We start from the raw sequence: 13,797 nt of genomic DNA, 5'->3' as shown, positions 1-13,797 counted from the left end.
ACATGTATTGGCTAACCTGCCATCTGGGGGAAGGGATGGGGGGAAAGGAGGGGAAAAGTTGAAACAAAAGGTTTTGCAATTGTCAGTGCTGGAAAATTACCTATGCATAAAATTTTTGTAAAAATAAAAAAAGTAAATTAAAAATTTAAAAAAAAAAGAAAACAAGTAGATGCCCATCAATTGGGGAACAGCTGAATAAGTTATAGTATATGAAAGTAATGCAATATTATTTTATAAAACATGCTGAAGAAGTTTGATTTTAGAAAGGCCTGGAAATATTACTTGAACTGATGCTGAGTGAAACAAGCTGAACCAGCAATACATTATACACAATAACAAGACTGTGCTATTGTCAACTATGAAAGACTTGGTTCTTCTCAGTAGTTTAGTGATCCAAGGCAAGCCCAATAAACTTTGGATAGAAAACATCATCCATATTCAGAAAGAGAAATGTGGAGATTGAAAGTAAATCAACACAGGCTTGCTATGTGCACTTTTTGTGTTTTTTTGTTTTGTTTTGTTTTGAATTTCATTTGTGCTTTTTCCCTTTTGTTCTGATTTTTCTCTACCAACATGATTCATAAGGAAATGTATATTGGGGCAGTTAGGTGGTGCAATGTGGATAGAGCACCAGCCCTGAAGTCAGAAGTACCTGAGTTCAAATCTGACCTCAGACACTTAACACTTCCTAGCTGTGTGATCCTGGGCAAGTCACTTAACCTCAATTGCCTCATCAAAAGAAAGAAAGAAGGAAGGTGTTGTGCCCATGTTAGTACCCTGGATATCTTAGAATCAGCTAGAGTTTGGATAAGCAAAAGTTTTTATTCTTGGTCTTTTGGGGTCTCTGTCAGGGGATTAGATCTAGGAATCTTCACACCTCCTTCCTCTCTCTCCACCACCCAAGAATGATCCTCCTCCACCCCCTGATCTCTCCTCCCTTCTCTCCTCACACCTACGAATCCAGCCAGCATAGAGTTGAATAGGGTCATCCTCCAAATAAATGTCAATAGAGAATTGTCCAATTGATGATTAGCCCTAAGTGCTAGGTTACCTTGCATCTACTCAGTTCTAGCCCTTTACATCTCCCACTTTCTTTTAGTTTAGAACATAGGTGGTCACGCCATCCCTGACTTCTCAGGGAGGTGAGAACCCCAAAAAGGAGATGATCACACCCTCCCTGACTTCTCAGTAATGGAGGTGAAAACACCGAAAAGGAGGTGATCACCCTCCCCCCCCCCGAATTCTCAGGGAAATGAAAGCACTAAAAAGGAGATAATCACACCCTCCCTGACATCTCAGGAAGGGAGATGAAAAGCACCAAAGGGAAGTGGGGATTGCTAGCATGTTTCTGGGCTGAAGGATCTTATTAGAGACAGGTATGCACAAACCCATCAGCATGGGAGGTATTACACAAGCATATAGCAATAACGCACAGTCTATTAGTGATGATTCTTCCCCACAGTCAGTGCAGGATCGATGTGGTGTAACAAACATGAATTGTACATGCAAGTAGTGATATAACAAACAATATAAATCAACATGGTCTTGTAAAAGATTTCCAGAAGTCCTAGAAAGAGGGTATGTAAACATCAGTCACACATATGCCTTCTTCAGCAGCCAAGAGATAGTCCAAAATCAATCTATTGTCCATTGCTTCATGTGTCAGGGAATCCAATGATCCCCACAAGTTTTTGAAATCCTGCAACAGTCTTATGTCTCAGAGAATCCAATGATTCCTGAGGGCTTTCCAAGTCCTACAATAGTCTTATCATGTCTCAGAGAATCCAATGATTCCTGAGGGTTTTCAAGTCCAACAATTTTTGATGTCCATGAGTCAAACGCCATAACTGCCAGGCTCTTTCAGTGGTGGGCACAATCAGCAATGGAACCACCCGATGTTTCTTGGGTCTTCTTCATTTCAAGGGTCTGCTCCATCTCTCTCCAATGGACAAGGCGAATACAGCTCGTTAGCACCCATCTGATTCCTTCTCCATCTGTAGAAATACAAGCAAACCCTCTCCCCCTATCTGGTCCCTTCCATTCACCACTTTCTGGGACTCTCCACATGACCTGGCAATTATCTAAAGAAAGTGGACCTGCTCGCACAGGACATTGCCCTTCTGGTGGATTATAAAACCTGTCTGCTGGAGCCAGTGCATCTTTGTCAAAGATTAAGAAGTTAATAGTATAAAGGGCTAGATTTAGAAGTTCTGTAGGGTTACCTGTGGCTCCCCCTTTTTTTTGTTTTTGGAGGAGTGTCTTAATATCTGTTTCTTCTCTCTATTATTGCTAGACTTTGAGGATTAAAAGATATGCCAGTGGTATGTAAAATCTTATACTGTGCACAAAAGTGTGAAAAATGTTTAGACGTATATACAGGTCCATTGTCTGTTTTTATTGCTTGTGGGCACACCCATAATTGCAAATGCTTGTATAAGTAATTCAGTGACCACTCAGGCTGTCTTTTTTGCTGCTGGTATTGCAAAAGTGAATCCTGAAAAGGTGTCTACCACAACGTGGATAAAAGATAGATGACCAAAAGATTCATAATGGGTCATATCCATGTGCCAAATTTCATTAGGTCTCAAACCACGAGGGTTCTTCCCTAGAGGGAGTGTAGAAGCATGGAAAGGAAAGCAAGCTGGACAGGCTTTTTACTATGCTCCTAGCTTCTTCTCTTATTATTCCAAATTGTAAATATAAAGCTCGGGCAGCCTGATGATATTTAGAATGAGATTCGTGGGCTTCTTGAAATAAAGGAGTATTGGCCAACATAGTTAGAAGGCTATCTGCTTTTGAATTATCATCAAAAATAGGACCTGGAAGTCCACTATGAGAATGGACATGCAAGATATAAATGTTACCTGGATGCTTTCTCACTTGCTCTTGAAGTTCCTTAAAGAGCTGATATATATATTGGAAGCTTCAAATTTTATTTGGGCTGTGGCAATTCTTTGTACCACACCTACTAAGTAGGCTGAATCAAATATTATATTTATGTCTCCTGGATAATAACTAAGAGCTAGAATGATTGCATACAATTCATTCTGCTGAGTGGACTGAAAAGGAGTTCTGACTACTCTCTTTATAGTTAAGTCATGAGAGTATACAGCACAAATATTGTTTGGATGCATCTGTAAAGATAGTTGGTCCTTTAAGAGGAACTTTAGAAACCTTTTCTTCAAGAATCCATCGCCAATTATGTAACAGTGTGGTTATCTTTAATGGAGACCCGTGTGTAAAATTTGGAGCCATGGCTAATAAAATTTGCCACTGTGGGGTGGTTTCACAGCACACATTAACTTGTGCATTAGTATAAAAGAAGTATATCTTATCAGGTCTTATCTCAGATAATTGTACTGCTTGTTTCGTGGCCTTTAATAAAATTCTAGCCACCAGCACTGGGTAAGGAATAAGGCTTTGTTCTGGTTGTCCTGGGAGCTTCACCCACTCAATCACACTGTCTCCTTGATGAAGGACTGCTGTGGGTGCCTCTTGTGTAGCAAAAACTGACATTTCCAAGGATTTTTGAGTGACTCTTTCAACCACATTGCATATATGCAATTCTCTCAAAGCCTCTTGAGCTTCTTTTGTAAGCTGGCGTGGTGAATTTAAAGGACTATCTCCCTTTAAAATGTCTATAATGATTGCAATTGACAGGTAGTCAAGCCTAACACGGGACACATCCATTGGATATCTCCTATCAATTTCTGGAAGTCATTTAAAGTGTTTAGCTTCTCTGTTCTTAAGGAGATTTTTGTACTGTAAGCACCTTAGGATATACTTCATATCCTAAATATTGAAAAGAAGCATGTCTTTGAATTTTTTCTGGAGCTATGTGTAATTTATAATTCCTTAGTGTTTCTATGTTGTTGTTTTTTTTGTAGACATGCTTCTAACATTTGTTCCTCATATGCACATCCCAATATATCATCCATGTAATGTATTAACATTACTTTTGGAAATGCTTTTCTTACTGGAGTAAGAGCAGTAGCAACATACATTTGACACGTAGTAGGGCTGTTTTTCATTCCCTGTGGCAAAACTGTCCATTCATAACTTTTATAAGGCTCAGCTAAATTAACACTGGGCACAGAAAAGGCAAATCTTTTCATATCCTCCTTATCTAGAGAGATAGAATAGAAACAATCCTTAATGTCTATAACCCAAAGATGTCATTCTTTAGGCAATTGAGTAGGAGATGGACGTCCAAGTTTAAGAGTTCCCATAGTTTCCATCTATTCATTTACCTTTCTTAAATCAGTCAACATCCTCCATTTTCCAGATTTGTTTTTTACAAGAAATACTAGGGAATTCCAAGGACTTAGAAAAGGCTGTAAGTGTCCTTGGTCAAGTTGCTCCTGTACAATATCTAATAAGGCCTGAATTTTATCGCTACCTAAGGGCCACTGTTCTATCCACACTGGTGTATCGGTTTTCCATTGGATAGGAACAGGTTAGAGTGTTGGCAGGCCTTCAACAGCAGCCATGCCTAAAAAACTGAAATACTCATTTTTAACCCTAATTGTTATAAAATGTCTCTTTCCCCACAGATTGATGGGGATTTTTTCAACTATAAAAGGACTAAAAACTCCTGTTTTGCCTTCAAATATCCATCTCAAAGGGGTAGCACTAATTTCAGCTGCTATTGATCCTCCTACCCTAGACATATAGATGTCTGCTTTAATTTTTGCCCAGTAACTGGGCCAATTGGCACCTCTAATGACTGTGCGATCTGTACCTGTGTCTACCAGTCCTTCTAATGGTGTAAGCCATTTATATAGATGGTGAGCTATCACAGCTGCTGTCTAGTATATTCCTGGGTTTTGCTGCTTGGAATCAGAATCTGGGCAACTATCACCAAGTTGCTTATTAGGAGTCTGTATCAATAAATCTGATGCCACTACTTCTCCCAGTTGATAAGTCACACATTGTCTACCTGTGTTAGTGACTGGGATATTATCTACACATTCCCCAGTTTCCCACATCAGTGTATGGATGGACACTGTTTTGTAAGTAGTCTCAGGCGGTGAAATGGTCAAGTCTACTGTGCCTGGAGGCAAGGGAGCCATAGGCTGGAGAAGAACAGATTTCACCTCTCCAGGGGGTATCTCAGTTGTCCCAGCTACATACAACTCTTATCTTCCCTAATTGTAATCCCTTTCTCCCATCAAATTGCTTCCTAGCTGATTGATTGTGTAATCCCTTTCTTCCATCAAATGGCTTCCTGGCTCATTGGTCATGTCTGGGTATTGGACTTCTAGGCACTCTCTGGATGTGGCATTGGCTGCCATCATGCCCCAAGTGTTTTTTGCCTGAGACCCTGGAGCTGGACCCCTTTTCCCATTTCCCTGAATTAGTCTACACTCTGATGCCCAATGGAAACCTCTGTTGCATTTTGGCATGGGGTATTGGGTCTTGTTCTCCCACCTTGTTTTCTCTGTCTCTATGCCAACATTGAGCTTTCAGATGCCCTACTTTACCACATTGAAAGCACTGACAAGTCTCCCTGGAAGTCCCTTGCCAAAAGGAACCCTGTCTTCCCATATTGGAATCCTGGGAAGTCTGCATCATAGCCTGGCTATAAAAGGCATTTGTGCCCACGGTGGCACAGCATCTTATGATCTCCTCTAAAGGCACATCCTTGCATAGTCCTAGTATAATCCTTCTGCAAACCTCAGTAAGCTGCCTTATCAAAATGTCTGTTACTGTATTTTCACCATTAGTCCATGTGATAGTTGTCTGCAAACATCCCACAAAATCACCAAAGGGTTCATTTGATCCTTGTTCAAATTTGTGAAGGCTTTACCCTTGTCATTTTTATTGGGGAGAAGAGTCCATGCTTTGATAGCAGCAGCAGCAATTTGCTCATATGCTGCTATGGAGTAATTAATCTGTACTGAAGCTTCTGCAAAAGAACCTTCACTTGTTAGTTGGTCACAGCTGACTGAAGTATTAACTCCACTTTGACTATTTTGTTGGGCTTGTATCCTACAGAGCTCACTATATTCAGAAAGCCACAAGTTTTGTCCAGGTTCTAAGCATACCCTTGCTATAGATTTCTAGTCACTAGGGGTTAAGATTTCACAAGCCAAATTCTATAATAACATCTTAACATAAGGTGATGTAGCCCCATAAAGAGTGCAAGCCTTTTTTAGGTCTTTGAGGATGTCTATATCAAAAAGAGTGTATCTTCTACTTTCTTGACCTGAAGAGTTAAACTGTAATCTTTCCTTCTTCTGTAGCTTTAAGTAGTGCCTTTTGCAATCTAGTCATAGGAGGGAGTGATTGCTGGGGGGGGAGGTGCTGGTGATATCACTGCCCCACACACTACTCCTCCTCCCTCCATCCCAGAAGGTGGAGTTGATGGGGGCCTGTCAATAATCTGCTCCCTAGGTGGGGTTGAAGCTGCCTTAAGAGAACCAGAATCACCATACCCTTCAAACTCATTTAAGCTCCCATGCCCTTAGGCAAGGTCTTGAGACTGTTCATTGTCTTCCTTTTTTTCCTCACACTTCCTCATCTGGCCATTTCTAAAACTTTTCCTTTTTCTACAACTTGCATGATTGTTTAAGGCCAATTGAATTATGTTATATATATAAAATGCTTCTGTGGAAATTGAATGAGGACCTCTAATGTTGTAGAATTAGCACAGTTGTTCTTCCACAAGTTTCCAATTATCTACACTTATTTCTTCTTCCTTTAAGAACCAAGGGGATGTGCATTTTAATGTGCCCAAGAGTCTAGCAATCTGTACCCAGGTTATAATTAAATCTTGCCCCTCAATTAACTTAAGTATGCTTTCTATAGCACCACTTTGGGGTGGGGTGGGGGTAGGGGTGGTGAAGGGGGAGAATCTTTTCCTAACATCTGCCCCATTTCAGCTATAAAAGGTTACTAGTTGGGGGGTAGCTAGGTGGCACAGTGGATAGAGCACCAGCCTTGAATTCAGGAGGACCCGAGTTCAAATCTAGTCTCAGACACGTAACACTTCCTAGCTGTGTGACTCTGGGCAAGTCACTTAACCCCAGCCTCAGAAAAAAAGGTTACTAGTTTAGTCCTTAACAAAGTAAGTTCCTTGTTTGTCTATTTAAAAACTCACCTAATTTCCTGGTCACTGGAAGACTTCAGTGGAAGTAGGGTGCTTGGCCACCACGTTGGACGCCAAAATGTTGTGCCTACATTAGTACCCTGGATATCTTAGAATCAGCCTGAGTCAGGATAAGCAAAAGTCTTTATTCTTGGTCTTTTGGGGTTGCTGTCAGGGGATTAGATCTAGGAATCTCCACACCTCTTCCTCTCTTTCCACTGCCCAAAAAAGATCCTCCTCCTCCTACTCCCTTCTCTCCCCATACCCACAGATCTAGCCAGCATAGAGTTAAGTAGGGTCATCCTCCAAACATGTTAATAGAGAATTGTCCAATTGGTGATTAGCCCTAATTAAGTGCGAGGTTACCTTACATCTAGGTTAAGTACATCTGCTCAGTTCTAGCCCTTTACAGAAGGAAGGAAGGAACGAACGAACGAACGAAAGAAAGAAAGAAAGAAAGAAAGAGAGAGAGAGAGAGAGAGAGAGAGAGAGAGAGAGAGAAAGAAAGAAAGAAAGAAAGAAAGAAAGAAAGAAAGAAAGAAAGAAAGAAAGAAAGAAAGAAAGAAAGAAAGAAAGAAAGAAAGAAAGAAAGAAAGAAAGAAAGAAAGAAAGAAAAGAAAGAAAGAAAGGAAGGAAAGAAGAAAGAAAGGAAGAAAGGAAGGAAAGAAGGAAGAAAGGAAGGAAAGAAGGAAGAAAAGAAATAAAGAAGAAAGGAAGGAAAGGAGGGAAGGAGAGAGGGAGGGAAGAAAGGAAGGAGGGAGCAAAGGAAAAGAAAGGTATATTAAAAAAAGAAAGAAAACCTTATCTTTGTCACTCTCTGGAATTCTGAATTCACTTGACAGTATCTTTCCCTTTTTCCTTTACCTTATATTTTTCTTCCTTCCTGAGCTATTTTTAAAGCTTCATTTGACAATCATTTTGCTTTGTTGCTCTTATTTTTCTTTGAAATGTTTTTTGTTGTCTTCTGTGAACCTTTATTCATAGTTCTTCATGCACTCTATCAGTTTTAATTCCTTAAATCTATTCATCACTTCCACTTAATATTCATATGTGATGTATTTTAGGCCTTATGATTTTCATTATTTTAATTAAAGTTTAAATTTTACAATAAGCTCATGATCTAAGCCACAATTAGCTCCAATTCTTGTTTTAATTGACTGTATAGGGCTTTTCCACCTTTGACTATAAAGTATAATAAATCTGATTTTGATATTGATCATCTGATGATGTCCATATGCAGAATCATTTTGGGAATTATTTAAAAAGGGTGTTTGCCTACTGATCAGAGAAATGCAAATTAAGACAACTCTGAGATACCACTACACACCTGTCAGATTGGCTAAGATAACAGGAACAAATAATGATGAATGTTGGAGGGGATGTGGGAAAACTGGGACAATGATACATTGTTGGTGGAGCTGTGAAAGAATCCAGCCATTCTGGAGAGCAATTTGGAACTATGCCCAAAAAGTTATCAAACTGTGCATACCCTTTGACACCCAGCATTGCTGCTATTGGGCTTATATCCCAAAGAAATACTAAAGAGTGGAAAGGGACCTGTATGTGCCAAAATGTTTGTGGCAGCTCTTTTCGTAGTGGCTAGAAAGTGGAAGATGAATGGATGTCCATCAATTGGAGAATGGTTGGGTAAATTATGGTATATGAAGGTTATGGAATATTATTGCTCTGTAAGAAATGACCAGCAGGAGGAATACAGAGAGGCTTGGAGAGACTTACATCAACTGATGCTGAGTGAAATGAACAGAACCAGAAGATCGCTGTACACTTCAATGCTGTATGAAGAGGTATTCTGATGGAAGTGGATATCTTCAACATAAAGAAGATCCAACTCACTTCCAGTTGATCAATGATGGACAGAAATAACTACACCCAGAGAAGGAACACTGGGAAGTGAATGTAAATTGTTAGCACTACTGTCTATCTACCCAGGTTACTTATACCTTCGGAAGCTAATAATTAATGTGCAACAAGAAAATGGTATTTACACATATATATTGTATCTAGGTTATATTGTAACACATGTAAAATGTATGGGATTGCCTGTCATCGGGGGAGAGGGAGTGGAGGGGAGGGGGATAACTTGGAAAAATGAATACAAGGGATAATATTATAAAAAAAAATTACTCATGCATATATACTGTGGGAAAAAAATTCTAAATTAAAAAAAAAGGGGTGTTTGCTATTACTAATAACTTATCTTAACAAATTCAATCAGTCTCTGAACTTCAAGGACAATCTTGCCTGTTATTTCAATTATCTTTTCATTTCTTACTTTAGCATTCCAATCCCCTTTGGTGAATGTGACATCTTTTTTTGGTGTCATTTCTACAAGATAATGTAAGTCTTCAAAGAACTGAACAACTTTGAACTTTAGGGCATCAGTGATTGGAGCATAGACTTGTATTATATGATGTTGAATGAATTGCTTTGGATTTGAACATATATCCTCGTTTCATTTTTGTGATTATACACTATTATTCTTTTCTCATCCTCTTATTGATTACAAAAGCTACTCCATTTCTGAATCAAAAGCCAGAATTAAGATTGCTGGGATAAATATCAATAATCTCACCTATATAGATAATACACTCTGATAGCAAAAAGTGAAGCGGAACTCATCTGTTGAGAGTGTAAAAGTTGTTGTGAAGCTTAACATCCAAAAACAAAACAAAACAAAAAAAAAAAAAAAAAAAAAAAAAAACCTAGGATCTTTGCAATTGGTCCCATCACTTCCTGGCAAATAGAGAAAAAATGAAATCAATGTCATATTTTATAATCTTGAGCTATTTTATAGTCTTGATTACTGCAGACAGCAACTGTACACATGAAATTAAAAGACACTTGTTCCTTGGAATGAAAGCTATGGAAAATCTGGAAAGCATACTAAAAGTCAGAGATATCATTTTTGCCAATAAAGGCCCATAAAATAAAAACTACTGTTTTTTTTTTTCAGTAGCAATGTATGGGTTTTCCCAATGAGTCCTATCTTCTCACTATGTGGGCAAAATATTTAAGCTTCAGCTTCAATATTTGACCTCCAGTGAATTAAATGAATTAATTTTTTAAAGTATTTACTGATTATCTCCTTGCTGTTCAAGGGATTCTCAAAAGTCTTTTCTAGAACCACAATTTGAAAGCATTGGTTCTGCAACACCCAGTTGTTTTTTTTTGTCTCTTACTATCATAGATTTCATCCTTGAGCCCAACACTACAAAATCTGACATTGCTTCCATTTCTTTTCTTTCTATTTGAAAGAAGTGATAAGATCAGTTGCCAAGATTTTAGGTTTTTGTATACATGTATGTGAATATATATATATATTCACATACACATTATTCACATACACACATATATAATTTGATTATTATCTCCTTCATTAGAATATAAATTCTATTATTTCTATTTCAGTGCCTAACACAGTATAATGCATAAAACAAATACTTTATAGATGCTTATTAATATGATTGATTGGAAGTAATTAATATAATCGATTTGAAGAGTATTAGCTAAGTTAGAATATCTGTTGTAGGAATATGAAGACAAATAGGAGACAAATTTTGGAGACACTAATAGAAATAGGATTTAGAAAGCATTTCAGTACACATAATTGATTGGTAAATGGAGAAAAGCACAAGTACCAAATATATACCAAATATAGTTATGCATTGTTCTGTTTTCCCAGAGGATAGGCTTTGGTTTAATGAAAGCAGTTACACACCTAAAACATAGTATGCTTCTTATGAATGTTTGGACTTTTTAATTTCTCTTCAAAAGTCAAATCACTTGGGGGAAAAAAAGGGCATATCCCTGGTTTCATGAGTATATCCTTTTCTTTCAGTACATTGATGACATGCTACCTGCAGAGTCACCATACCTGTATGGGCTCCATCCCAATGCTGAGATTGGCTTTCTAACCCAGACCTCAGAAAAGCTCTTCCGTACAGTGCTAGAGATGCAGCCTCGAGACAGCCAGAATGGAAATGGAGGAGGGGTCACAAGAGAGGAAAAGGTAAATGATAGGAAGCAATTCTGTTTTCTTGCTAGGAATTGAGTAAATTTATTTGGTGGTACAATGAATGATTGAAATAGAAAGTTTGATTTTGGATATAATTCTCCCTAAGGTATACAACTGATTAATCTCCCAGTATAAAATATTTTTGTACACAATTTATATCTACTGCTTACTCAGATCCTAAACGAGGGGATTAGTATCTGCTAAGCCTACTCACACATTCTCCCCTTTGTTTACACAACCTAGTCAACATAGGCTTTTTTCTATTCCCAATCTAGAACTTTTTTTTTTTTGTAATTATTTGTGTCAAATTTCATGACATTCTCAACAAATACAAAACAAACAATATAGAACTTAATTCTATAGCAAAATCATGTTTGATGACAGTTTTAACAAAATTTTTTTTGTTATTTCACTTTTAATCTCTTGATTGTTTGATATATAATTTCTCCCAGCATGTTGAGTGGACCCACTCTTTAGAACTTATGGAAGATATAGCTGCACTATCTGGGAAACATGGATGGAATGTCATCTTCATTATTGAAGGGAACACATAAAAGAATCAATCAGAAAGTATTTATTAGTGCTTATTATGTTCTAGACATTGTACTACATGCTTATTATGTTCTAGACATTGTGCTACATTCTGGGAATATATATATATAAAGATAGTCCTACCCATCAAGGAGTTTGCATTCTAAAATAGAAGATAATTTGTGAAAGGAAACTGAAGCAAGGGGAGGGGAAGGGAGAGACAAAGGTACTTTGACACGGGCCCATGAGTGGCAAGGAAATTACATCTGATGGGAATCAAAGAGACTACATGGTCTTTTGGGAATAGAACTTGGGCACCTTCCTTAAATGGAGGTTCTGGATCACCCCATTCTCCAAAAAAAATGGGAGAATCCTAGAAACAGAAATATTAGTAAGGTGTGAGTTCCAGGGCTGAAGTGATTTTACAGGTTAAAGAGACTTCTGGGGGCATTCAGAGAATTATATATCCTTGTGCCGCATTTAAACATAATTATAATCTTTGTATGTTCTAATTCTGCTTTCTTTTTTATACACATAGGGTATATTTTCATTCGTTTTAAGTGTACAAATAGTATCCCATTATACCTATATGCCACAGTTTGTACCCCAACAGATGAATAAGTGAGTTGTTTGTTTTTTGTTGTTTTTTTCCTGAGACAATTAAGGTTAAGTGTTATGAGCCAGAACTCTGAACTTGAAACAAAGAATTCTTCCAAGATACTAAGTCAGTGGAATTGATACAGACAATAGTTATCTAATTTAGCATGGTTCAGTATGATTGATTTAATCCTACAAAGGAGATGTTATGGGCCAGAACTTGAAACAAGGTACTGAGTGGAATTGAGGAGACAATGGTTATACCTAGTTTAGCATTAATTTAATCCTGCAACAAATAATGGTTTCCTAGTGATATAATGATTGGTATATACTTAGTGTGGAACATATAAGCAAGAAGCTCTTAGGGCCAAAAAAGGCAAGCGCACTAGGAGCTCTTGGAGGTTGAGACAGATTCATTACATCTTCCACCTGTGTGGTGGAGAGAGGCTGAAACACAAACCTTTGGATTCAGAGACATTCGGAGAGATTCAGAGGGCAGAGAAGGAAGCAGGAGCTTAAGCCCACAGAACCAAGGAGAGAGATAGGCCTCAAAGAAAGCTAACAGGGCCCTAGAAAAGGAGACAAGACTTTGAAAGAGACAATAAAGGATTTGGTCTTTAACACCTGGCTACTCGTGTGGTGATTACTGAACTGAAACGAAGGCTGCCTCCAGAGAAGCCAAAAAAACCTCAACAGAGAACATTACATTTGAGAGAACACTGCAGTTAAGAGACTTGCCCAGGGTCACACTGCTAGGCAGTATTAAGTGTCTGTGAGGCCAGATTTGAACTCAGGTGTTCCTGACTAGCTGCCCTTGTTTTTTGTTTTTTTGTTTGTTTATAATAATAGGGCGATTATAAATATTTCAGAGACCTTTTCTTCCTTTTTAACAACATTCTAAGAATAACTGTTCTAACAATAAAACTCCTAGATGCTTGTTGCATTGTATCCAATTCTTTGTGGCCTTATTTTGAAGGTTTTCTTGGTAAAGATACTGGAGTAGTTTGCTATTTCCTTCTCCAGGTCATTTTATAGATGAGAAAACTGAGGCAAACATAATGACTTGCCCAGGGTCACAAACCCAGCATGAGTCTACATTTGAACTCAGGAAGATAAATAAGTCTTCCTGATTCCAAGCCCAGCACTTTATACACTGTGCCATTTAGCTGCCCCTAAAGAACTGCTAGATGAGAGTGTCTTTATTAGCATTTAAAATACCAGGTAATCACAATGAAAATCAGGTTCATTAATCTGAGAGTGACAGATCTTGAACCCTCTTTTAAATTTCTGCTTTGAGGAGTTTATAACTAGTAAAAATACTTCATAAATAACTTCTAATTTATTACCCCAGTAAGACAGTTTCTAACCATGGATTAGGTCAGCTTTGCAACCAGAAAGAACTACATACAAGTTAAAAAAAGAAAAAAGAAATGAAAAAAGAAGAGCAGCTAGATGTTACAATGAATAGAGTACTGTAATGTTCTGTTGTCTCTAAATTGCGATCGTTTTCTGGGAGGAGGTTTCTTTGGGGTGCTTCTGGGGA

General features: G+C 38.0%; 1 protein-coding gene across 1 annotated transcript in view; it reads left to right on the top strand.

Moving 5' to 3' along the window:
- DNAH9 (dynein axonemal heavy chain 9) overlaps window positions 1–13,797 on the top strand; it is a 572,299-nt gene that overhangs the window by 537,240 nt on the left and 21,262 nt on the right. The window contains exon 65 of the mRNA XM_074264740.1: window positions 10,950–11,120. Within this exon, the coding sequence (XP_074120841.1) occupies window positions 10,950–11,120 (171 nt within the window). The remainder of the gene's footprint in view (window positions 1–10,949; window positions 11,121–13,797) is intronic.

This window comes from Sminthopsis crassicaudata, chromosome 4 (assembly GCF_048593235.1).
Source record: "Sminthopsis crassicaudata isolate SCR6 chromosome 4, ASM4859323v1, whole genome shotgun sequence".
NCBI classification, from domain to species: Eukaryota; Metazoa; Chordata; class Mammalia; order Dasyuromorphia; family Dasyuridae; genus Sminthopsis; species Sminthopsis crassicaudata.
Note: the sequence above shows the minus strand (reverse complement) of the source record. Positions and strands in the feature narration are given on the sequence as shown.